Below are 27,281 nucleotides of genomic sequence, written 5' to 3' on the forward strand. Positions count from 1 at the left end.
CTTTGTTGACAAAAACAGTATCTTTGTCTAATTCAGTGCTTTCAAAATGGAAAGAGGAGACAATTTATAGCCAGTGCTAAACAGTACAGATTCATTTACTAGAGAATGAGAGCCTCAAAACTCACTGCCCTTCTCCTGTGGAGCCATGAGCCCAGAGCTGGGGTTTTACCTCAATTTACCTTATCACTCCTTTTCTAGGATGATTATTACATGTCTAGCTAACTCACTTTTCTCACTTTTCATTATTTATCTCGTTTTAATGACATTCTTGTATCTGACTTTCCCAGAAATATATATAGTGATCTTATGATATACATGTACATATATAAGTGTATGTATATACATTTATAGACATATATACACACATGTACATATATATATAATCTTAAGACATACGCACACATACATATATGATACATACACATAAGACACACACACACACACATATATAATCTTAAGACCCTTCAAGAAACTATTTTGAGGCACTTTTATAAGAACACTTTTTGAAACACTTTGGCAATGAGCACAAAAATGACATTTTCTTTAAATTATCCAAATTAAATGTCTTTCCATATTTGAAGAAGAAAAGGGAAACTAGGAGCTAGGGTTATCTAGAAACATGAGTTTTCATTAAGAAATAACTGATAAAGGACATATAATTGACAATTCAAAATATATATTTATTGTTGTTATTATAAAATAAGTCCAGGCCATTGGAAACAACAACAGAAAAGTTAGCTGTGTTTGCTGAGAGCAGCGAGCGGGTCCTGCAGCTGGCAGAGAGGCAGAGATGGAGGCAGAGATGGAGACAGAATGGAGCGCCTGGGGCTGGAGTGGTCAGTGAGAAGAGTGAGAGGACTTGCTAAAGAACCCCCCAACCCCACCCTGAGGTCAGGTTCACTTGACCTCCTTGGTCCCCTTGAGAGCTGTGTAAAACATCCCTGGGGCACAGGACATTCCAGAAGTGAGGTCAGGGTCATATGCTAGGATGCAGGCTCCATGAGGGTAGCAACCTCTGCTGTCTCACTATTGCCCAGTGGACTGTGTACAATGCCTGGCATATGGTAAGTCCTCAGGAAGCATTGCTGGGATGAATACATGAGAGCAGGAAGGTATAGGGGCCACAGTCACAGAATAGCAGGTAGTTCCATTTCTTGGAGCATGGGTTCTGACTAGGAAAAGCTAGAAATTTGGGTCAGGGCTTGATTGTAGGGCTGAGGAGTTCAGGTGTGATTCAGAGGAAAGCATTGTCTCTTCTTTAAAAGGCACCCATAAGGAGGTAGGAGGTGGGGGTCTTGGTGGAAAGGCACAGCGCCTCCAGAAATCAAACTGCCCCAGCTGGGACTCTGGCCAGCCCTTTACCAGGCTGTAACAGAGAGGGGATCCAAAGGGACAATGCTGTTTCCAGCAGCTTCTGGAAGAGAGGGCTGCATTTTATAGGGCCCAATGTGCAAGAAAGGGATGGCGTGGAATAGAATGTTTCCAGGAGCACTGCTTCTTCCAAGACCACAGGCCTAGCAGCCTGGTGTGGATTCTTCCTATAGTTCTTTGGCCCTAATCAAGCCCAGTTCTCCCAGTCCTAGCGGACTGGGCACCCACAGGGGTATAACTTGTATTTCTAGCACATTTAATCTAATTTATTTTAGCTAGATCATGAAATACCTGTAATACAACTCTTCTCGTGACATCTTGAAATATAACCCATGCTTTGTATATAGGGGATGCCTGGTCCTGTGAGATTTCTGATACAATAGAAGAATACATTCCTTTGTCTTCAGAGGCATTTCTCTGAATTTTTTTTTTCCTTCTTGGCAGCCAAACCTTAAGCAAAAGATGGTAGCATACTCTTGACATTCAGTCATTCCCCTGGGCACCTATGTGCCAGGCACTGTTTTAGGCACCAGGGACACTGACCAAAAAAAAAAAAAAAGTTGCCCACTGGAGCTTACATGTTTAGCAGGGGAATCAATAAATGAGTAAATGGTTTGGTGTGTCAGAAGGTGGTAAGGCTGTGGAGAAGAATTAAGCAGGAGGGGAATGACAAGTGCAGCATGGGGGAAGGTGCACTTTGTTGTTTCAAAGAGATGCTCAAGGAAAGGCTCACATAGAAGGCAACATAGCACTGAGGGGCAACGGGGAGCCCTGGGTTTCTCGGGGCGACCAACAGGAGGCTGATTGTCCTTGATGTTCTCATGATAGACAATGGTGGCAAAACTACAACTCTTGATTTGTCAAGATTGCCTATGAGTTACTGGCAGCCTTGCCAGTCCAACACATCTGTGAGCTGCTAATTATTAGGCTGTAATTCTGGGGCCTCCCTGGCTATGATGTCAGCCACGAATTATCTTCCATGATAACTTGCACTTGCGGAGTTGGCTAATCTTAAGGACTCAGGAGTTCCCCTGCTGAAGCACACAGACATTCCTAAACATCACAGTGGAACAAGGGATGCATTTCTAATAATCTTGTTACTCTTTGGATTAGTACTTTTCAAACTGGAGATTGCAGACTCCTGCATTTTGAAAGTTTTTAATGAGATGTCATTCTCCCACCCTCCCCTCCTTGTTTAGTGCTGGTTCTTAGAAATCAGCATAAGAGAGTCTGGATCTACTGGAGGACTCCCTTGTCACAGAGTACCAGATATGACTTCAGGGCAGTATGTCTGTATTTGCAGTCACCTTCATGCCAGTCATAGCCATAAAACCTCAAAGCTTGCTCAAGTGTGGCTGCAGAGCCAGTGGGAGGAACCAGTTGTCTTGCTGCACACACAGCACCTGGGTTGCGCAATGAGAGCCATGCTTGACAGTGGGTACCAAAAGGCTATCGTTTGTTACCACTATGCGCAGTAATAAGCACCCAGAGAAGAATGTACACAATCCCAGTGCCAGCAACATTTAGATGAGGCCCCCATTATTAACGCAGAGCTCAATAATGCTCCAATGCTGGCATTATTTATTTATTTATATATTTTTTGAGACAGAGTCTCACTCTTGTTGCCCAGGCTGGAGTGAAGTGATATGGTCTCTGCTCATTGCAGCCTCCGCCTGGTAGGTTCAAGACATTCTCCTGCCTCAGCCTCCCAAGTAGCTGGCATGTGCCTCCACACCTGGTTAATTTTTGTATTTTTAGTAGAGACAGGGTTTTGCCATTTTGCCTGGGCTGGTCTCAAACTCCTGGCATCAAGTGATCTGCCTGCTTCAGCCTCCCAAAGTACTGAGATTACAAGTGTGAGCCGCTGTGCCTGGCCTGCTGGCATTAAAGAGAACAAGACAAACTTATCAACTGCCATATTAAAATAGGCATTCAAGGACTACCTTCTTGACAGTTTTAAATTTGAACACTGATTATTCCAAGTTTCCAACCAACATCTTGGAGTTGCTAATACTATTTTGTATATCATGCTTACATGCTCAGGCATTTTCTGCATTGGTATTGTGGAAGTTGAGATGTACAAACATATAAAACAATATCTGAAGCCTCCTCACAGTTTGCAACCAAGTTCGAGCAAAACAATATCCATAACCTTAAACTAATACAACATCAAGTGAATGTAACAAGGATATTGATTTGAATTTTTATTTACTTCTTAGGGGTTTTGTATTTAATGAATAAATATGTTTTGGTTTTACTAACTTTTGAACTTTAGTAAATTAAGGTGTTTAACCTTTGCATGTTAATATGTATAATAAGTAATATAATAAAAATTGTTAATAGATATCCATTTTATTTATTTTGTTCCTTAGGAACAAATTTAGTGTTTGAAGATGAAATCACTGCATTACAACCTGAAGTAGATAAGTTAAAAACTCTAAATGTGAACAAAATTATTGCACTGGGACATTCGGGTTTTGAAACGGATAAACTCATCGCTCAGAAAGTGAGGGGTGTGGACGTCGTGGTGGGAGGACACTCCAACACATTTCTTTACACAGGTAATTGTTTCAAAAGGATTGCACGAGCCAGGATGTCCAGATAAGTATTTTGTCTCTTTTGCCTTTGTAACTGTTATTATTCCTTTTACTGCTATTTAATATGTAATGTATATTATATGATCTATAATATATTATGTATGTAATATACATTAAATGGGAATGTGTAAATCTTACTCACAAACATTACTAAGAAATTTATTGATTTCATGATAAGTCAATTCCATATATTTATGTATATAATAAATATGACATAAAATATGTATAAAACATATATATACCATACATATGTAAAACAAAAAGACTATTGAGCCCCAACCAAGTCATTTATGATAGATTCTTATCAAAAAGCAACATGTCATATAAAAAACTTTAAGCATAAACAAAATAATGTAAATAAGGGCCTTTATAACTCAAGGTGGATTTGATTTGTAAGTTGCACAGGTAGCAGAAGCTGGAACTCTGAGTGTGAGTCCTAACTCTGCTTGCAGACTAGGAATATAAGTATCCTGGAAGCCACATGACCCTGGGTCCTCAGGAGAGCATGCACTCTTCCTACCCACTATCTGACTACCCCCACCACTCTCTTTTTTTCTCTCTCAGATTGTTGTTAAGTACTTTTCATTAGAATAACTCTTTTATGAGTTTTCCACTTTAAACTTATAATGTCCCAAAACTTTTGAATCTGGTTCCACCTTTCCCACTTCCCCCACCTTGCACTGCATAGATCTTTGAAGTATGCCCAAGGGAAGGAAGAAGAGGCTGATAAACAGCTCTTCTGTCTATCAGCATTCGCAAGAAAGGCTTTGGTGTGGGAACAGCCCTCCCTTTGAAGAGGCTCCTGCTTCTACCATCCTTATGTGGGTTGTCAAAGGCCATGCTATTTTGATAAAAAGCAAAACTCAAAGTACCCCAAACAATAAGTAGGAAATACCCAAAAACATTAAAAGGAATTATCACTAAGAAAGTAATTTTTATTTTCTTTCTAGTACTTTGGAGTATTTTCCAATAATGAATGCATGTTACTTTTGCAATCAGAAAGCAAGACATAAATTATAAAAAGGAAAGAAACACAGTATTGGGTGAAAAGTCCCCATTCCTAATTCACTTGAACGACTTTGAGCAGGTCACTTAGCCTCTCTGAATCTGCTAGCTTAGCTTCAAAATAGGGGATGATCATGCTCAAAGTTCCATGTTACTATGAAAATTATATGAGATGTAAAAATATATGAGAGCAGTTTATAAACTATAAACAGCTATATTCTGGTATGCAGTGTCGTGGAGGTTGCTTGCTCATAAAAATATGTCCATCAAAATCATAACTCACAAACTAAAGTTGGCCTTCACTTAAGAAAATACCAGTATGAATGTGTGCTAACTGAATTCCTTCACAGATATTTTACTTCTTGGTAAACACAGGCTAAGGAATAATTTCAAATTGAGTTAAACTGAGAGGTGATGAAATCAATTTATGGGTTATGACCAGTAATAGGGCTTTTTTGTTTTTGACAGATAAGACTAAAAAGGATTAGGCACTTACATTACTCATAAGAATGGTAAATATTGTTCCATGGGAAAAGATGTCCATAAGATGTCGAGAACAGCCCCAGGCACATAGCAGACAATCCATAAATGTGATGAGGATGACGCCTAGCACTGGACATCGTTAGCATGAATAACATTGCAATCAAACAGCTTCAACAACTCCATGAGGGTTAAATGAACTAAGAGAGTCAAGACTAGGAAATAATTGCAGCAGGTCATTGGGAAGCACCGGGTAGGGGTGAAGACTCAGTGAAGTCCTTCTGACTCTACCACTAATGATGGGGTCCTTTCAATGCCTGATTACCCTCATCTGTGGAATGAAGGTGGTAACAAGAGTACCTATTATAAAGGATCACTGTGATTTAATATGTGTAACGAATATATAGGTAAATGGCCTTAGCACAGGGCCTAGTATGTTAGCTGTTCTTGTTTTACTTATGTGCTGGCTCACTGGATAAGACCTGTGAAAACCCAAACCTTAGCTTTTCTCTGAGGCAGTGTCCGCACCCTTGGACACACAGTGGGAGCTAGATATGTCTCCTCCCCCTTCTTCCTTTAGAATAATGGTTTCAGAATGTTTAAACTCTGACCCATAGTAAGAAGAACATTTTAGACAGGGAGCCAAAACACACAAACATATATGTGTGTGTGCATTCACATACAAATGCACAAAAGTACACACACATACAAGTGAAAGAAAACTTTCACAAAGCACCTGGAATGCACCCCGACTTTTCTGTTTTACTGTTTTATTCATTTAATGCCAGTTATCACTCATTAAATTGATTTTCTTGTACTGTAGCTAATCCATGTTTCTAAAACCTCAGCTTTAAATGAGACATGACTAAAATAACGTATGAACACTCAAAGGAGTTTCACCCCTTCATTCAGATGTGAACATTTCCTGTGTTCCCCTTGACTTGTCTTTACTCCATCTTAATCAGTGCTGTCTTACAGCAACAACTGATCATTCATGGCCTGTAGTGTGTGTCCATCAATGAGTGTGCCCTGAGAGACCTGAAAAGATTGGGTGACAATGCGCAGATTCCCATCATTTCTGTAGCCTATCCTTTGTTCCCATAACAGTACAGTCATGCCTTAGTATCTGTGGGGGATTGATTCTAGGACTCCCTGTGGATACCAAAATCCATGGATGCTCAAGTCACTTACATAAATGGTGTAGTATTTGCATATGACCTGTGCACATCTTCGCATACACTTTAAGTCATCTCTAGGTTACTTATAATACTTGATACAATGAAAATGATATGAAAATAGTTGTTATAGTGTATTGTTTAGGGAGTAATGACAATAAAAAATATCTGTATATGTTCAGTACAGATAAAACCATCCTTTTTTAGAAAACATTTTTTGTTCATGGTTGGCTGAATCCAACGATGCAGAACCCACAGAAAGACAGGCAACTGTATGTGCCTTTGCTAAGTAGATAAATTTAGTTAATGATGAAGGACTGGATGAAAGAAAGATTTGAGGATAAAAATTAGAGTTTGCTTATCTGTAAATCTTGAAGTAAATAATTACAGTCTCTGAGAAAACTGAGATAACCAAGACTTAGTCATTTACTTCACATTTCATGATTGCTTACCAAGATTAAACTTGTTCTGATGAAAATCTCCACTTTCATACTCATCGTTTTGATGAGTGAACATAACAATTAAAGGTGGCTAGGCACAGCAGCTCATGCCTACAATCCCAGAATTTTGGGAGGCTGAAGCAGAAGAATTGCTTGAGCCCAGGAGTTCGAGACCAGCCTGGGCAAAATAGGGAGACCTCATATCTACAAAAAAAATTTTAAAAAATTAGCCAAGTGTGGGGGTATACGCCTGTAGTCCCACCTACTCAGGAGGTCGAGGTGGGAGAATTGCTTGAATCTGGGAGGTTGAGGATGCAATGAGCTATGATTGCTCCACTGAACTCCAGTCTGAATGACAGAGTGAAACCCTGTTTCAACAACAGCAACAACAAAAACATTAAAGGTAATTCCAGGACACAATAGGGATGAGGCATGTTTGCCTGTTTAAATAAACTTTCCTGGCCTTAAGAAAACAACTCTGCTGAATAATTTTATGAAATTAGAATGACATTAAAATAATGAATATGGTAAATATGATTAGTTAATAAAAATACAGTTAAAATAATACATCCCTTGAAATTTTAAATCTTACTGAGAACCATTTCTGCACACACCGTATCCAATATAGAAACACACATGGAAGTAAACCTTTCCAAAGCTCGTGGATTGCACCCTCATATTTTCTGTTCTGTTATTTGATTTTTTAAATGCTGGTTACCACCCATTACATTAATTTTATTGTATTGTAGCTTGCTCATATTTTTTTAAAACTCAGCTTCAAATAAGGCATGACTAAAACAGTGCATGAATGGATCCCTCCCAAATGTTGAAAGTTATTCCAGTTTCTTTCCTTTCCAACTACCATGCATATACAGGTAACCCTAGCACTGGCTGACCAGTCTAACATCAGAGTGAAGAGAAGTGAACTTCCCTCTAGGAGGCTTACAAAATGATAAAGCTACAAAGATAAGAGCTAAAATGCAAATGCTTTCTCTAAAGAAGTTAAATCCTAGAGTCACTAACTAGTCCATGTTACTTCCTTCAGAGAAAAAAGGAGTAAAAAGTACCTGCAGCAGGTACACCAGGGCACTCTATTCTCTGTGCTGTCCTTGAAGGGACTCCAAAGATGCTGTTTCTCTCTTTGCCTCCCAATATTTTAACTGAGTTTTGGATTCTGCAAATCAATCTGGCTAGCTGTGGCCTTGGGTGAATATAAGCACCAGTTTCCATAGCCTCCAGGTAAAGGGATTCGAATCGTTAATTCTGTCATCCTTCCCATTCTAACATCCTGTTATATAGAAAGTCATCCATACATACAGCCTGAAAGCTTACTTTTCAGGATTTGGGGAAATAAAAAAAATTTGGTAGAATACCTTATACTGTTGTTAGGCTACTGATATGAACTTTATTCCTCTAACTCCTTTGAGGCTCAGACCATCTATCCCCCTTATCACTCTCATCTAATCACCTCCAAGCAATGTCCCGCATCACTGAGAATTTAGTACCCAATTTCCTATCTTCTTCTCCACTCCAGCTCCTGCCTTCACCTGGCAGAGTATCCATGTGGGTAGTTGATCCGATACCCAAAGTTCAGAGTCCCTTGATCTCCTCAACCCATGACTGACAGCTCCACTCCATTTCAGCAACTTCACTTCTGGGGCCACAGGCCGAGACTTGATTATCTCCGCAATTTCTCCATGTCCAAAACTGAAATGGGATCGTTCCCTTGATCCCTTCGTGGGACTCATGAAAGGGCTGTCTTGTTTACTCATCCTGCAGCTCTCAACTCCTCACGGGAGGGAGAGCACGTAGGTGAGCGGGTGCAGAGGCTGGGACAAGTGCTTCTGGGTGCTGGCAGGAGTAGAACTCTGTGTAGCCCTGCGGCAGCATCTAAGTGAGTATCTGTGACCCCTGGAGCCCCAGAGGGCGTGTGTTACAGTGTGCCCTTTTAGCTTTGCTGTCTGTGGACAGTTTAAGTGTTTAACAGTTAAGTGTGACAGCCCTCTGTATCCTGAACTCTTGTTCAGCATCCAGGAAGAATCAGCTTGCAAGAACAAATTGAAGATAGTGAATGTGGAGAATTTTATTGATGATGAAAATGGCTCTCAGTGGGATGGGGAACTGGAAAGGGTATGGTGTGGGAAGTTGTCTCCTCCTGGCTAGGCCATCCCTGGCTGAACTCTTCTCCAAGGTCCTACCATCAAGCCATCCCTCTGAAGTCAAGCTGCTTTTCACCAATGTCAAGCTGCTTCTTCTCTTATCTCCTTCTCTGCCGTTCCACTGCCAGTGAAGCCTGGGGTTTTTATGAGGACAGGATGGGGGACAGGGCAGGCCAGGGTGATTTGGAAAAGGCAACATTCGGGCAGAAAAATGGGGATATAAAGTTCTCACTTTGGGCCATGGGTCCAGGCTTGAGGGTGGAGCCATTGCCAGGGACCCCACCCTTTTCTACCTAATATTTCCCTGCCTCCACTCTCCAACTCTCTTATCACAGGCCTCCTATCCATAAAGCTTTCTCACTCCCTTAGTTTTTTAGAGCTCACCTTCAACCTTATGAAACCTCAAGTCTTTTGAATTAGTCTTTCCCTCCCAGTCCAGCAGGCTTCGCTTCTCTCCTTGCTAGCCTGGAAGTGTCCATTATACCCTTGACTGTGTCGAGGCTGACACTGGAAGGCAGGTGTCCAGTACTGTTAAATGGATGTTAACAAGTGCAACTTCTTTAAAAAGTAAGATTTCTTTATTTGATTGATCAGGTTTTTAAAAATTATCTAATTTCCGTTGCTTCTGGATTTAGGCACACATATTGAATATAAAATTCAAAACTTTTCATGTATCTAAAGAAATAATTTTAATGACCACAGAATTTTGCTCTTAAAACAAATGGAGCCTATAGTGTAATTATAACTAAGACAGATGACAAGCACCTGCTGCGTTTTCTTTATGCTGCCATCAGGCTGGTGCATAGTCTGATGGGATGGATGCATCCCTGTTGTAATAAGAATAAGTAAAGAGGGTGGAAGACTGTTGTTGGTGTTTACAATCATTATTCATCTCTCCATTAATTTTCATCCTTGCAGTTTAGATAATCTTGCCTTTTAGAACAAGAAAACAATGTTATTACTTACAACATTCACAAGACAGGGAAACACTCATCGACAAGGAACCATGTCCTTTGGGCATTTGATAAGAACTGCTGACATCTGTGTTTATTAAGTGATGGGGGAGAATCAGCGAAGGAGCAGAGGTGTGGGTGGTAGCTTCAGAGATAATTTCGTGACTGAGTGTGGTTGGGCATGTTGGCAATCCCAGTGTTTGCAATTCCAGTGCTTTGGGAGGCTGAGGCAGGAGCGTCACTTGAACCCAGGATTTTGAGGCTGCAGTGAGCTGTGATTATGCCACTGCACTCCAGCCTGGGTGACAGAGAGAGACCTTGTCTAAAAAAAAAAAAAAAAAAAAAAAGGACTTTGCTTTCCTGGTCTTTTTGAATGTGGTAAGCACAAGGACTTACTTGTACTGGTGGTCACCCTCTTGGGTCCTTTCAGTAAACTTCTGGCCATGGCCCAGCCTGAGCACCTGCTTCCTTTACAGAGCAAAGCCAGAACCTTCTGGTTTGTAATTTTTGCAGCCACATAACACTGATCCATTTTAGCTATCTCAGGAAACTGCTTTCCAAGATGAAGTGAGACTATCCAAAACCAAAATCTAAAAAGAATGACTACAGAACAAATGGCAGTCCAAGGTCATTTGGCAAGGTTGAATTATAAGGAAAGGTGATGGCCAGCTACTGTGAAGTCTTAAGCCTACTCATAGGTACGAATCTCTTACCAGGACTGAAGTTTGTGTTTCCTTAACTTTGCTGCTTGATGGTCTTCTGCAAAGGATATAATTTCTCCAACTTTCACTGGAAGTGGCATGGGGTTTTGGAAAGTGCTTTAAACTCTAAGAACTGGTTTCCTCTCAGGCTCAGCCACCACTAGCTGTCTGACTTTGGACAAGTTACTCAACCATTCTGAGCATCAGCTTTCTTTTTTTAAAATGGTGACAGTGATATGGCTACCTTAGAGAGTTGTGGGGATTAAGTGAGATAATATATGAACAGAATATATAAATATGTCTATAATAGACATATTTGATCTGTTAAATATATATTTTATATATATATAGAGAGAGAGAATATTAGAAAACTGACATATTTATCTTAGACCTACTATGTTCTAGGGCCCAGTTTTGCTCATGTATTATCTCTCTATATATATAGTATTGAGAGAGAGCTAGAGAAATAGAAACCAGTAGGATATATCCTATCTGAAGAATTCTAATATAGGTATTTCACTGAACAAAATGGTTTCTCCTTAAAACACATTCTGACACCAATTTCCCCCTCCTTGCTTCTCATACATATTAATTCACAGAAATTATATTAGTCATAAGGCGGAAGGACTATGAATAATTTTTTTCTTCTGCATTTGCCAAATATTCTGTGATGCTAGTTTTACTTTTATAACAAATTTTTAAAGTCCCTCTAAACCCTATAAAATTAGCCACTAGTCCTAAACTTGAACTGTAATACATATTTTTGTTAAATAAAAAAAAAAGATATCCTAAATTTGAGAATCTAAGCTAAATTCACAAATGACTAAATGTATCTTCTTACTTTTAGAAGATAAGTAACCAGAAATTCAGTGGTTTAACCCAAGCAGCGTAGGTATTCTTCACTCATTTCTCTTGTCCTCAGTATATGTTTCCCCCAGGCCAAGAAACATTTATGTCTAGGAATTCATGACTGTTCATCCGTAAGACACTCTCCAAGTACTCTGTCATGATTTGGAACCAGAGCTTTGGCCATCCATTCCAGATGACCTCCAGGTTCTAAGCTTTATCTGAAGTACTCCACACTGCATTGCACACCAGCATGATGGGAAGGAATGACTCAAGGGAACTGTTCATTCAGACCACTCACCAACTACACACAGCCTTTCACACAGCAGCTGACAACCACTGTAGGAAGACCTCTGGCCAAATGCTTATATATCAGGACTATATCAATGTTGGTCACAGTTACCTCCTTTTTAACCTCAAGACACAAAGTTGTTACTTCTGAAAAGAACACCGTTAGTAAATGGAACTACACGGGCATGCCAAAATGAAAATTAATCTCTCTCTCCACCCCATTCTTTTGGCCACTGCATTTTTACAGGCCATAATGATAGAACCAGAAGGTAGCTGTGTTTCAATAATTTTTGTTTTCTTATTTTTAAACATTGTTGTATAGAAGCCTGTTTTATAATGGAAGAAGTGAATGGGAATCCTAGTATCTGGAATGATGCTGAGCCATGGAGATGGCCAGATTCCATGTGAAGAGAAGAGACTAGCAGAAAGCTAAGGATTTGCTCAGTTTCCCTACTCCATATTCATGGAGCAGCCATTCCAAAAGATGACGCACCAGACCATGGGCCTGGCCCTGCTAGGCAGTGGAGATCCAAAACAATGGGCACTCACTGGAGCTCTGTGAAGATCTGTTGAATGAGTGACGAAATGTGTGGTGAACTGTTCCCTACCTACAGGGTTCCCTGCTTTGCCTAGCCTGTCAGGCTTGGGTATGAGCAGATAGCCTGGATTGGATTTCATGAGGGCTTTGTGCCCACTCTGGATACTACCGGAAGATGCATAATCTCTTTTAGACTTCCTGGGTCATCACTGAAAGGCCAGAGGAAAGAATTTGAGCAGTAAATCGAAGCATGTGCAGAGTGACATAGTCTGGGCATAGATAACAGTACCTGACCCCTCAAATTCCCTAAAGTTGACATGACAGCTTGTGCATCATGGTTTGGTATAGAGATGACTGAAGAGACAGTGGTTGCTCCTCTGGTTGCTGGACACCTCTTGAATGGGCTGTGATGACTAGAGAGCACGCTCTGTCCTGTTCACCTGAAGGTGCTCCTAGACTAGCAGAAGCAGAGACAGCAGCTTGGCCTGACTGGAATGCTGGAGGGACTGGGTGCAGGGGACTTCTAGGCCAGCAGTCTCTGTGCTGTGCTCTGAGGGGCTCTGGTGGCAGGAACCTAGTCCTGGGTTCCAGCTCTACCAGGGTGCAGCCTGAGGAACTCAGCTTTCCTGCTTTATTGGCTTGCCTTGCCACAAAGGATTTCTTGTGTGTTAAAGATACTAATAGCTTAAAAACAAAAAACTACTAATTTAAACCACTAAGCAAATCTTTTGTTTTACAAATTTAGAAAATAAAATTAGGCCCCAGGGACTAAATGTCTCTCCCATAGTCCAGAAACCAGACTGAAACTGAGCTAGTAGCAAAACCCATTCTCCTGTATCCCAACTCCCAGTTCAGGTTCCTCTTCACTAGCTGCCACCCAGCTACATAGTTGAGGACATTGAATTGAGGGAACCTGGGGTAGAGGGCTGGCACTCAGGCATCGCTGGCTTCTACATGATTCCACCACAGGGAAAGCATCTTAACCATGTATGATCCATAGAAAAGTGATTGCTAAACTCCTTAAGTTGTCATTCAACAAACATCTATCTAGCACCTACCACATGCTAGACAAATCCTAGAGACACAGCTGCCTCTGCCCTCATAGAACTAAATGTCTTGAAAGAGATACTGACCCTGATCTGATTTTTTAAAAATACATAATTATGCAAATAAATCATATTATATATAATTACAAAGCATGGTATAAAAGGAAAAGTACGAGATGCTGTGAGAGCATATAAAAGGAGGACTTGGCCAAGTCTAGAGGATCATCAGTGAGTGTTTCCCTAATGGACTAACATTACGGCCAAGATCAGAAAGATGTCCAGGAGTTAGCTTGGTCAATAATCATTGTTAATCTTTATTAAGAATTTCCCTTGAGTCGAGTCAGGCTTCACTTGCTGCATTAACTTGCTTAATCCCCACAATAACTCTGTAAGATAGGTGCTTTTACTTTTTTTCCACTTTACAGATGAATAAACAAGAAGTAAAAAGATGTAGCTAATTCACATGTAGCCCTCTGGCTTCAGAAGCTCTTTACCCCATAAGGTTCCTGGGCACATGGGTGTGATCTAGGAATGGGAAGAGGCTAAGAATGCTGAAGGGCAGGCTGAATGTTCTAGATGAAGCTGGTGCGATAGGGCCACATGATGTAGGTCTTACAGGTTAGGATATTCATGTTAAAACTGTTAATGTTTTTGAAATATCTAAAACCAGGAAGTGCACGATCATATTTATGTTTGGAGGGTGCACTTCCGAGTAATTTAAAAGAGTCAAGTCCCTTAGAAGCAATCATGTTAAATAACCTAATAATCAATCCTTTTTATCCAGTTCCCTTATGTGGTCCCAGTTCAGGAATTCTTAAACCAGTTCTTGTGTTAAAATCATAGCATGACTGCCTTACAACATTCTATACTTCAGTCCATTGAAAACCACATCAGGCCAGGTGGGTGGCTCATGCCTATAAACCCAACACTTTTGGAGGCCAAGGCGAGAGGATTGCTTGAGCCCAGGAATTGGAGACCACTGAACTAGCCTGGCAACAGAATGAGACCCTGTTGAAAGAAAGAAAAGGAAGAGAGAAAAAAGAGGAAGGGAGGAGGGAGAAAAGGAAAAGAGGGAGGGAGGGAAGGTGGAAGAAAGAAAAAAAAGAGAGAGAGAAAGAGAAAGAAAAGGCTGCTCCCTGGCCCTTCTGTTTATTACCATGTGACACCAGGAGGGCAATTGTCCAGACCCACACTTAGGTTCACCACATTCCTTGGCTCCCAGGACAGAGTCCTTTGAGGCTCTTTCAAGCACCCACACCATGCTGAGAAATGAAGCCTTTATAAACTCCAGATGTCAGTCCACAACTCCACATCCCTTTTGGATTTGCTTCCTGGATGAATTCTCGGCTAGATGACTGGAACAGAGTTCTGGTGAACATCTTCCTTCCTACCAAGATGACAAGTCAGGTTTCTAAAGACAGATGTGTAGCTCTTTGTGGAAAAAATATTCTGGGCACGAATATCTTCAGCTGAACAGCACGGAATGGCGTAGAAAATGTGAAACCCTGGACTGGTTTCTGTGTCAGTGGTTTCCTGGGATTGCTGAGTTGAAGGGGAGCAGAAAGAGCTCAGCTGTGGAGGAGGCAGAGATTAGCCAAACCAGACCAGCTGCATGGTTAGCATCTTCCTTGTTCCTTGTTCCTGATTAAGCCCATTTAATATGCCAATGACAAAAGGATCATGAAGGTCTTTCCAAATGAATGAATGTTTTCTGGAGCAGAGATTGCTGGCTCCTATTTGCAGAGTGCATGCTGAGGCATCTAACCGGCTTACTGGATTCCTAACTTTTACATTCTTTCTAAGCTCAGATATGTCTACGAAAGGCAGAAAGATAAAGGCCAAAAAAGATCAGGCTTTCCTAGCTCTTGGGTTTCCAGGAAACTGACAGACTCCTGATACCTGCAACTAGTGCCTTCTCTCCCTGGGCGGGTTGTTCTCCGCCACCTTGTGGACATTTGGGGAACTGCACAGTCCCAAGCATCTATGATCAGAGGACGAACTGACAGAGGCTGCCATAACCACCTGGTCCCCTGAAGTAAAGACCAGGCACCAGGCTTGCCCAAAGGAGGACCAGCACAGAGCAGAATGAGGCTGAGTAGGATGTTAACCTTCCATGCTGGTCTTCCATGCATCACGTTATCTGCCACTGTCACAGACAACATCTACATCCACTACAGATGGAGATGGAACAAAGGCTTTCACTGGATCTCAAGTTGGGTGCTTCTGTAAAAGTAAAGTTCCAAGACCTTATTCTTTTTTTTCCCAGTGAGAGCAAGAAAACTGGACGTTAATATTGGCAACAACTATTTCCTGCTTGTGAAGCATTAGTATTTGCAGTGCTTCTGCCCTGTGGTTATTGAGCTGAAAGGGGGGCCGCTCTTGGCACAGGAGCATGGCAGGATTGGGTTCTTCATAACATGTTACCCAGCTTGTCTTATGTGAAAAGAGAAGCCCAGAAAGAGCTTGGAACACAAAGATGCAAATCCTGGGTTTGCATTTGATTTGGTAAGTGGGCTTTCACAACCAGCTTGCAGACTTTAGGAAAAAAAAAAAATACATGGTAGGCTTGTGGGTAGTGGAGAAAACGTAAGCTCCAATACCTCACAGCCTGGGTTTTCAGTCTGCCTCCTCCGAACCCTCATCACGTACCAGCTGTGTGACCTTGGGTACTCTGTCTAGGACAATCAATTTTCTTGTCTGCAGTGTACAGATAATAGAGGACCTGTCCCATGGGAAGCTTGGAGGACTAAATGAGATTAAGCCCAGGGCCTGACTCATGGCTGATTCTCATAACAGGTCCTTGTGTGTAATCAACATTTGCTGAAGTTCTCTGGACCCTCTGTGAATATCTAATAGGAATGACTAGCCATGGGTATGAAGAGGGAGATGATAGAAACAGTAATGTGGTCAACTGAATCCATCCCATAGTCTCTAATTTGAAACAGCTGAACTGTGCCATAGTCTCCCTGGAGGTAAGATGTAAGCCACAGAGTTCCTGAAGCATGTCTACAGTTAAGGAACTTAAATGTGCCAAGTGATTAAAGGCTGGGCTGCCTGCTCCCTGTATGGTGACACTCTCCACCCTCCTGCATACTCTCCACTACTCCAGGCAGTGGTGGGCCTTCTAGCCTCTGGGTGATGAGCAGCTCCCACATCTCCCCTTTGAGACAGAGGCCTGCAGAACCTGACCAGTGTGATGGCTGGCTGGGGTCAGAAGTGTGCATGCTGGTTGGCCCTCAGGGTGAATGTGGCTCTTCTAAAAGACACCTGAAGGGATGCAAAATTTAGCGGCAAATCCCAAAAACAGCTCTTTGTCATCTCTGCATCTTCTACTAAAGATTTTAAGCTCTGAAGTATATGTCTGGGGTTTCTAGAGATTGCTATTTCCTTATAAGGGAAAAAAATGCACTCTTATTGTATATTTATTGAGCACCTACAATATGCCAGGCACCCAGCTAGGGAGTTTAGATATTTAATCCTCTCAACGGCCCTGTAAAATAGGGATTGTTTAAAATGGATTTCATTTCAAATGAATTTCTCCCACTTTATAGGCAAGGAAACTGAAGTACAGTATGGTAAAGCGGCTTGGCTAATCCACCTGGCTAGTGAGAATGGAGCCACAGTGAGCCTGGAGGATACTCTTAACAGTGTTTCATCTTTGTGTGCCCCACAGCACAGGCACAATGCCCGAGTCTGAGGAAGAGCTTGCTGAGTTGAGAATGGTAGGATTCATATACCAAAAGGGCATTCGGAAATGGGCAAATGCCCAGACAGGGCTCTGAAAGACTAGCTATGTAGAACAACAGATGGCGAATCATCAGTTTAAAACTCTGTCATCCAGCCAGTGGCCTGCTGGCCTACAGCCAGCCATGTATGTACAAAGGCTGACTTGATCAGCTGTGGCTCTTTTATTTCAGGCAATCCACCTTCCAAAGAGGTGCCTGCTGGGAAGTACCCATTCATAGTCACTTCTGATGATGGGCGGAAGGTTCCTGTAGTCCAGGCCTATGCTTTTGGCAAATACCTAGGCTATCTGAAGATCGAGTTTGATGAAAGAGGAAACGTCATCTCTTCCCATGGAAATCCCATTCTTCTAAACAGCAGCATTCCTGAAGGTAAGTGAAGTTCAGGGGAATGTTCCACCAATCTAAAATTTAGATAGCGGACATTTTTGTCCTTCTCATTCTTTCCTTTAATGTTTCAGGAAAAGACTATAATACTGTTGAAGAATTTATCTTCTTCCTTGAGTTTGCCCTCTTCATGGATAGATTTAAAACACACCCAAATGCCAAAAGCCCCACTTGCTTCTTCAAGTCTTCTCAGCATCAGATTACATGCATCACTGCTTCCTCTGCCTTTTAAAATCTTGATCCTGACATGCAAAAGCCACTCTCAGCTTGTGTTTACAGGAGAGATGATAACTGAAGTAAAGGGGTTCAAATTGGGCAGAGCAGAGCTCAAGTCCTGGCCCCCCAACTAGAGGCAGTGTGCCTTGGGCAAGTTGCCCAATCTCATGGGCATCAGTTTCTTTATCAAATGAGGGAGTACCTTATTTTTATGTCTGCGTCTCAGAAAAAAGTACATTTTTCTATCATTGATTTTCGTATGTATCCAGAACACACTTCTGTGCTTGTTTCTCACCTTCCCTTTTCTGTTGACTATGATCACATCAGGAAGGTGAGGTGCATAGCACCCAGGGGAGCCTGTAGTCACAACACAAGCCTCTCAGTAGCCAGATGGGAAAGGGGCCCAGGACGACGCTGACAGCGATAGCCCAGCTGCACCTCAGCAGGCCCTTTATAACTGCCCCTGGGCCTTTCAGAGCTCCTACCACCACCACTAACGCTGTCCCAGGTGGGCCAATGGGTAGCTCATACAGCTGTGGTGAGTTGGTAGATGTTCAGCATATTCTTAAATTAAGATGCATTCCAGGTCTTATTACCAGGAAACAAAATGAAGTTTCTAAGGAAATTTCATGGTCAAAACCAAAATGCACACAAATATGGTAAAGAAATATGTTCTCACAGCAAGTAACATAGATGATGTTTCATTCCTTTTCCAGAATTTAGCCCAGTGTGAGATTTGCTTTAATTGTAGGCTACCTTCTTTTCTTTCTTCTAGATCCAAGCATAAAAGCAGACATTAACAAATGGAGAATAAAATTGGACAATTATTCTACCCAGGAATTGGGGAAAACAATTGTCTATCTGGATGGCTCCTCTCAATCGTGCCGCTTTAGAGAATGCAACATGGGCAACCTGATTTGTGATGCTATGGTAAGTCATCTGCAGGAGTGGACATATGCTAGGAAGGAAGAGGGAAGAGGAAGGAAGGATGTGAGAAGGGATAGACTGATAGCTACAGAATGAGGGATTTCAAAACATTTTTGGCCAGGGTGGTGGCATGTGCCTATAGTCCCAGCTACTCAGGAGGCTTAGGTGGGAGGATGGCTTGAGCCCAGGAGGCTGCAGTGAGCTATAATTGCACCACTGCACTCCAGCCTGGACAACAGAGCGAGACTCTGTCTCTAAAATTAAATAAATATGAAAAATATATAAAACATTAGTGCCTAAACAAAGGTCTGCTGTTTGTAGCTTCATACTCAGTACCTTCTTAAGGTGTTGGAAGGAGATCAGGTAACCACCAACATACTGCTTTACAAGAACTAAAACCTTTATTTTAAGGTGTTCTTAGATGTCTGAATTTTGGATGTTGCTTTCCTTTTGTAAGAGGATGCAAATGCACAAACTCTGCTACCCTGGAGATATCAACATAATAGATAAAAGCATATCTGCTTGGATCCAACTTGGCCAGACTGTTTTTCCCTCATCAGTTCACTTGACTCCAGAGAACCCTGGCCTTGTGTGACAGGAACTTCTTTCACAGGCACAGAAAGACAACACACAGTTTTAATGGTAATAACAAGTCCCATGGCTGAGCAAGATCACCTATGAAGAACAAGCCCCTGTCTACTTGTCTGCAGGCAGAATGGCCATGGTAGCTCTCTGGGGGCCTTACTGAGCCAAGGTCTCCTATGTCGGACTACCACTTTCACGGGATCACAGCCTGGACCCAGGGAAGTCATTTCTGTCAGTGCTTGGCATGCATTGCCCAGTGCCCAGGATACAACTGCACTCAATAAATGTTTGCCATGTAAATGACAACAATCATGCTCATGCCAAGACCAGACTGCTGGTGTCTCCTCAGCATCATGCAGTCAATGCCAGAGAAGTAGTTAAGGAGAAGCTGGTATATAAATGTTAAGAGAAGTCTGAAGGGAAACAACCCAGGCTGTTGGCAGTGCTTATCCCTCTGTTAAAGAGGCTAGAACAAAGGAGAGCTTTTGCTATTTATTTATTTATTTATTGAGACAGAGTCTTGCTCTGTCGCCCAGGCTGGAGTGCAGTGATATGATCTCAGCTCACTGCAACCTCCTTCTCTCGGGTTCAAGCAATTCTTCTGCTTCAGCCTCCCAACTTGCTGGGATTAGAGGTGTCCACTACCATGCCCAGCTAATTTTTGTATTTTTAGTAGAGATGGGGTTTCACCATGTTGGCTAGCTGGTCTCGAACTCCTGACCTTAGGTGATCCACCTGCCTCAGCCTCCCAAAGTGCTGGGATTACAGGTGTGAGCCACCACGCCTGGCTTTTTTTTTTTTTTTTCCTCCTAAATGAGAATCTATTCATTTTATTTCTAATAGCTAAACATATATTTTATAAAAGAATGGATGTGATTCTCCCCAGTTTTAAAAGGCTGTCCCTGTCTTTCCAAAATTGCCAACTTGGGAATCAGCTAGAGACATGGACATGGAGGCCAGGTTCTATTTGGCATGAGATCTGGTGTTGAGCAGGCTCTAGGCCAAGCCCTCAGAATCAGGCAGAGGGCATGGCCTGCCCTGGAGAAGCCTGTGCAGGAGTGGCTCTGAGGGCCAACTTGCATGGGAGGCCCAGTCCCGACACCAGGACTACAACCGAGAGACCATTTTGCTAAGGCCACCTGGCCTGACAGTATGGGAGTTTCAGGAGGGAGAACTAAGAGTTTGACATGGACTGGTAACAGTGTATTTTTATTTTTGGGAGTGTAAAACTAATTCTAATTATAGTTGAGAAATTCCTGGGAACACAGTAGCAGGGGAAAAGTAGCTTTATTTCCTCAGGAGAGCTAACCAGATTCCTGGAGCTGATCCTAAGGAAGAAGAACCAGAGTAACTAGTGTACATCTGTGCTATTGTTTCAGATTAACAACAATCTCAGACACGCTGATGAAATGTTCTGGAACCATGTATCCATGTGCATTTTAAATGGAGGTGGTATCCGGTCGCCCATTGATGAGCGCAACAATGGTATGCTCCCAGGCCCAGCTCCTCAGTGTGTCATGTTTTCTCTCTGATCTTTTTCTGCTGTGGTTCTTGCCTTGAACACACCCATGTGCAGCCTCAGTTCATCTCTGCTGCCAGCCATGTACCAGAATGTCATTCCTTTAAGTTAGGGTTAGCCATTATTAAAGTCTAAGACCTAGCCCGAAGGACACATACAAGCTTACATGTATTCACACACAGAAGCTGCAGCTGTTGGTGGAACTCAAGCTTGGTCTGAATTTCTGATTTACAAAGCTATACTAATTGTTTCTGATTTATGCAAAATATCAACAGTCTCCACCTTGGCATCTGAAAAGAGACAAAAATCACCAGTCTTCTGTCCTGAAAAAGACATACCAGTGGATTAAAATGTTACCTTAGTATATTTACAGATATCCAAGATTATATCATATGGCAAAACAAATCAACTACACAAATAAGACACCCTTGTAGTCCTCCCTGATTTACTGAAAACCAATCGGTTATCAGTATAAGGCCCCAAACGCATCCATCCCATTGTCAGACAACAGGGACAGGTTGCAGGGACACACTGTTTGTCTGGAGGAACTGAACTATGCAAAACAAACTACTGGAGATCCAGCCCCAAGCTAGCAGATCTAAGACTGAGCATGGTGACCTTCTGAGACACAGTCATTTGTGAGCTCCTGCCACCTTGCCCAGTGGTGGAGTGCAGGGTCAGAGGCCTCCTAAACTCATTCCCTCCCTAAGTGTCAGGAACCACTTAGACATAGCTGATGATGCTCTATAAGCCTCCCCATGTCCCCTTCATTTCTTCCCCCAGTGCTGAGGGAAACTGGTCATGGTGTTAGCATTTTCTCAAGCTATTTTCCTTCTTGCCTCATCTGTGACTACCCTCAGGCACAATTACCTGGGAGAACCTGGCTGCTGTATTGCCCTTTGGAGGTACATTTGACCTGGTCCAGTTAAAAGGTTCCACCCTGAAGAAGGCCTTTGAGCACAGCGTGCACCGCTATGGCCAGTCCACTGGAGAGTTCCTGCAGGTGGGCGGTAAGTCACCCATCCTGTAGGGCTGGCCCATCCAAAGTGACATGGGGTTTCCTGCTGGTTGGCTCAGCTTCCCCCTCACCAAAATTCATGTAGTCAGGTTGGTTTAGATTTTTCCAACACCAATACCTCATCCCTTAATGGCTGTGGACTCTCAGAGCCACTGAGATTAGATTGGGGTCAAAGCCCCAAAGCCCTGACAATAAGCAGTATTTGCCAAGTCTGATTTGGACATCAGATGGGTCCTCTAAGCAGGTCAGCTGCTTTGAGGTCTAGTTTCTAATAAAATCTTAGTTATTTAAGCATTCAATATTCTTTAAAAAAAAAAAAAAGTCCTCTCCTTTGTTCTACTCATTGTTGCCTGGAACTATGCCAAGATTTAAAGGAATGCTGTCCAATCTGTATTAACCAGGATGATTCCTGGAAGGAGCAGCCTACTGCACAGACACACCTTAACGCCTGGTTCTAGTCCCACTGTGACCTGGGGCAAGTTCTCAACCCCTCTGGGCACAGGGAGAAAACTTTTCCTGTTTATCTCATGGGCTGTAGTGAAAGTTGAACGGAAATAAGTGTTTCCTAAATTGCCAAGGGCTTCTGAAACACTTTTGTTAATAATTCCACAGTCCAGTGAATTACTCCTTTAAAAGTAATCTTAGTTTACCTGGAAACCATAATCTGGCTTCATTTTTTTAACCTTAGGTTGTGGTCCCGCTTGATAGACAGAATTGCTTTGCTGAGTTCTCCCTCTGCAGAACACATTGCTGTTGAGATTGAAGGGCTACAGAAGGCAGTGGGGGCCTATCCTACTGCCTATGGGGCAACCCAAACATCCTCCATTTTCCCAGAAGGGAGTTGAGGGAAAAGCAGTTTTCTGATGCTCTAGCAAAGCACTGCATAGCTCTATGCCTTGTGAAAGTCACCCAATCCCAAGTGATTACCATTTAATGGTCTACAAAATTGTAAAATGCTCTATGCCTCTGATCTGTTTTTCACTTTCTAAGGCCATTGAATCAATTTAGTAGGCCAATTCAGCATTTTAAGGGAAAAACAGAAAAAGATGTGGTTTCTCCATGCAGAGTCACCCTTTACCCATTCTGGTCCAAAGCTGGTTTTCCTTCCAGTGGTCCTCCTATGTCCTGGAAGGACTCATGATAAAGGGTAGCTGCAATGTCACAATTCTCTTGATAAAATTTCACTCAAGTTTAAACCAAAGGAAAAACCACAGCCCCATGCCCCAATTCTAGAGTTTGACCAAAATTCCTTAGGAAACAGAAATCTCCCTTTGGATCTGGTGAAAACAGACTAATTTCTTTTCTAGGAATCCATGTGGTATATGATCTTTCCCGAAAACCTGGAGACAGAGTAGTCAAATTAGATGTTCTTTGCACCAAGTGTCGAGTGCCCAGTTATGACCCTCTCAAAATGGATGAGATATATAAGGTGATCCTCCCAAACTTCCTGGCCAATGGTGGAGATGGATTCCAGATGATAAAAGATGAATTATTAAGACATGACTCTGGTAAGCATGAGTGTCTCTTCCTTTCTCTAAAGAACAACAAAATTGGGCCACGAAGGGGAGCTACTAGTGGTGCCAGGAGGGCAAAGTGACTCCCTGTTTTGCTGACTCCCTCCTGCTTTGCTTGTTGGAAAGCAGCAGCACAGCACAGCAGAGAGGAATATGTACCCTGTCACTCCCCGAGCACAAACATGCCTTCATCCAACCCCAGAGAGAAACCATTTGTAAATCAAAAATGTTTTCAAATCCTTTTAACTACATCTAAGCACCTATTTAAATTGTGAAATATAAATGAGTTTTGCATTTACAGAAAAATCACACCTCTGGAATTTTAGAATACGGAAAACCATCACATTCAATCATTTAAATTTTCTTTCTTGAAGAAGCTTTCTGTGTGAATCGGTCAGGTAGAAATGGATGGGGTAAGCGCCTCCCTTTCAGCACAGTGGGTTGGTGGTACAAATCATAGGAATAACCATACTTGATGTCAGTTGGTATTTCTGGCAGCATTGAGGGACATTATATGCCAGTCTCACTTTTAGAAATCCTGTTGAGTCACATTATGTGCATACAGACCACTGACATAGAACACACTTCCCCTTCCTCTTCCTAGGGTAGAGACCAGCATGCTTACAAGACACACAGGTAGCTTCTTGGCATTTCTGGGAAGTTCCACCAGGATCTTCTTCAGTCTTATCATGCTGGACCTGTCATTTTAGCTACTTATTCCAAGGAGGGTGGAGGGCAGGACCAGACCAAAGGAGGCAGCCCTTTCTGGGAGGGAAGGTGCTGGCTTCTTCTGTCCCTTCCGTGACAGAAGATGGAAGGGCAAGCGTAAAAGCCCTATGAGACAAAGAGGTTGATAGTCATCAGCTGTCCACCACTCAAGCCTAGACTGATGGATGTTAGAAAGAGGAGCTCATGCAGAAGGATAAGGAAGCCCTGGACCTAAGGGTTCTCAACACTGGTTATACATTAGAATCACTTCAGGAGCATTTTAAATTAAATACCAATGGCTCAGCCGCATCTCTTAAGAGATTCCAAGTTAATTGGATTGGGGCTAAACTCTTTTTCAGTGATTCTAGTGTATACCCAGAGGTGAAAATCACTGAAGAGAGAAGGGTTCTTAAGTACCGGAGTGATATTTTTAAAATTAAATTCTGTTGGGTCCCCCATGGGTTTGTTGTAGCTATAGGCAATTAGCATTTATCCTCTCCTCTCTTTGGTAAAGGAAACCCCCCTAAGTCCCATCATCATCATCAATTACGTGAAAATAATTATTGGGGAGGCAAACAAAAGGAAGCCACCCTTGTTCTGGAGTGGTTCAAAGGCTAAGATGTCAATGACCTCTTTCTAGTAATCTCAGAGCTGAGGCAACTCTACTTCCCCCAATTACCCAATATTGAACAACAGACACATTTTACATCGGGAGCATAAAAAAGCAATCAAATTCTTTGTACTTATGATCACCAGCATTCCTGTCTTCTGTGACACTTTACCCCTGCTTATGAAATAGCTTCCCTTTTATAATTACAAAGGACTACCTTACTATTGATTGACAATTACCTTTTCTGTAGTTAAAATAATGTATATGTTTTTCTAGGTGATCAAGATATCAATGTGGTTTCTACATATATCTCAAAAATGAAAGTAATTTACCCAGCAGTTGAAGGTCGGATCAAGTTTTCCACAGGAAGTCATTGCCATGGAAGCTTTTCTTTAATATTTCTTTCATTTTGTGCAGTGATCTTTGTTTTATACCAATAGCCAAAAATTCTCCTTGCCTTTAATGTGTGAAACTGCATTTTTTCAAGTGAGATTCAAATCTGCCTTTTAGGACCTGGCTTTGTGACAGCAAAAACCATCTTTACAGGCTCCTAGAAGCTGGAGGTTAGAGCATTATAAAATGAACAGACTGACATGATTACTCAGGGTCAGCAACCTAGTGAGTTAGAAAAAAAATTAACATAGGGCCCTATAAGGAGAAAGCCAACTATATTTAGTTTATATGTCCAAATTTTAATAAAATTGTACTAACAATTTTAAACCGTATTTTTCTTCCTCAGATCCACTTCTAATCCATCAAAAAGCTTATGTTTACATAAAATTTTATCATTCACAAGGAGTTTTAAGTACATTGTCTCATTTGATATCCACAACTTGCTTTTGGTAGGAAAGAGAGATGTTTTTCCCACCTATCAGATGAAAAAACTGAAGCTCAGAAACGGTTGACTTGGCCATACAGCTAATGCTGACAGATCCAAGACCTAAACCTAGGTCTTTTGAACTCAAGTCCAGCACTCTCAACTATATCAAGTTACTGTTCAGAATGATACTTAATATCTGCTCTCTTCATAATTATCAATAGCCCCAAGCTCATGGATGACAAATTTCTGCTTTATTTCTTGTGTCTATTTTTTCACTTTTTAGCTCCTGTTGTAATAGCAAGTTTAATAATATAAACACAGGATACCATTCTGTCTTGCAACACCCATGTGCCTTTGATGAGTCAGGTAGCAAGCTGTAGTAGATAATGAGAAAGGCCAGAGGCTGCAAAAGACAGTCAAAGGACGGGGAGAAAGGAAAGGGAAAAACAGGACACCAGGACTTGTTTATATTATAAAAGAGCAAGAGATAAAGAGAATTTACACGTTAAACAGGTATTTTGTTAAGCAAAGTGCCCGACACATGGCATTAACTGTTATTTTATGAGATTCCATCAGCTCTGCCTCTGTCCCCTTTCTTCTTCCTAACATGAAGGTATCATGAGAAGAACCTTCTAAGATAAGCTATAATTCTAAACCTGCAGCTTTCCCTCTCCAGCAAGATGCCAGCACTGCACTCATTCTATTCATACCACACACACCTAGTTATGGAATGTCCAGAGTTCTCGAAGAAATGACTTTAGGAAGAGGTATACATTTTTGAAGTCACTCTGCCTCCAAATCTGAACAGTCACTGTAAATCATTCTTAAGTCCAGATATGAGAACTCCTCTGAGTGGGTGGTCAGCAAATACCCATGCTGATGAAATGACTTAGGCCCAAAGAACAAATACTTAAGATGGGAGTGGAACAATATGAGCCTGCTCAGCTCTGCATTAAGTAATTCAAGAAACGGGAAGCTTCACCTTAAAGTGTGCAAATGGCAGCTAGAGGTTTGGATAGGGAGTATGTTTGTTTCTTAGTGTTTACAAATATTAAGTACTCTTGATACAAAACATACTTTTAAACCTCATAACCTTTTTATAAAAGTTGTTGCAGTAAAATAATAGCCTCGGTTCTATGCATATATGGATTAGCTATAAAAAATGTCAGTAAGATTGTACAAGGAAAATTAGAGAAAGGTACATTTAGGGTTTACTTTTTATGCTTGGCCAGTAAAAAAAGGTAAATCTTATCAGAATTTTTTAAATAACTTTTTTTAAGTTCCCTAAATGTGTGTGTGTATTGTGCAGTGGTATAAGAAATGACTTTGAACCACTTTGCAATTGTAGATTCCCAACAATAAAATTGAAGATATGCTCTTTAGTCTTTGATAGTTATTTCTTCTCTCATTCAAACACCTGCAACTCAAGACAATATGACTGAAGGAAAACTCTGACAGATTTTCACAGGTATCATTTCTTTTGATCATAAGCCACTTACCATCTGATAACCCTCCATCCCCCCTCACACCCCTAAAATGAGAAGAAAAATGTATCCAATTTTTAAGTAGGAGAGAAAAGTGAGTGGTATTTTAAGGAAGACTACTAAATTTGGTGGCTTTGACATACAGAAT

General features: G+C 41.7%; 1 protein-coding gene across 2 annotated transcripts in view; it reads left to right on the forward strand.

Annotated features, from left to right (window-relative positions):
* The window catches only part of NT5E (5'-nucleotidase ecto), a 45,333-nt gene extending 18,299 nt beyond the window's left edge, over positions 1-27,034 (forward strand). The window contains exons 3-9 of one of the 2 annotated variants that reach the window (XM_025382955.1): positions 3,744-3,932; positions 17,520-17,717; positions 18,724-18,878; positions 20,840-20,945; positions 21,840-21,989; positions 23,305-23,505; positions 25,106-27,034. In XM_025382955.1, coding sequence (XP_025238740.1) covers positions 3,744-3,932; positions 17,520-17,717; positions 18,724-18,878; positions 20,840-20,945; positions 21,840-21,989; positions 23,305-23,505; positions 25,106-25,269 — 1,163 coding nt within the window. In that variant the 3' untranslated portion in view covers positions 25,270-27,034. The remainder of the gene's footprint in view (positions 1-3,743; positions 3,933-17,519; positions 17,718-18,723; positions 18,879-20,839; positions 20,946-21,839; positions 21,990-23,304; positions 23,506-25,105) is intronic. The other variant, XM_025382956.1, reaches the window with a different exon arrangement.
* Positions 27,035-27,281: the final 247 nt, after the last annotated feature.

Source organism: Theropithecus gelada, chromosome 4 (genome assembly GCF_003255815.1).
Source record: "Theropithecus gelada isolate Dixy chromosome 4, Tgel_1.0, whole genome shotgun sequence".
Taxonomy (NCBI): domain Eukaryota; kingdom Metazoa; phylum Chordata; class Mammalia; order Primates; family Cercopithecidae; genus Theropithecus; species Theropithecus gelada.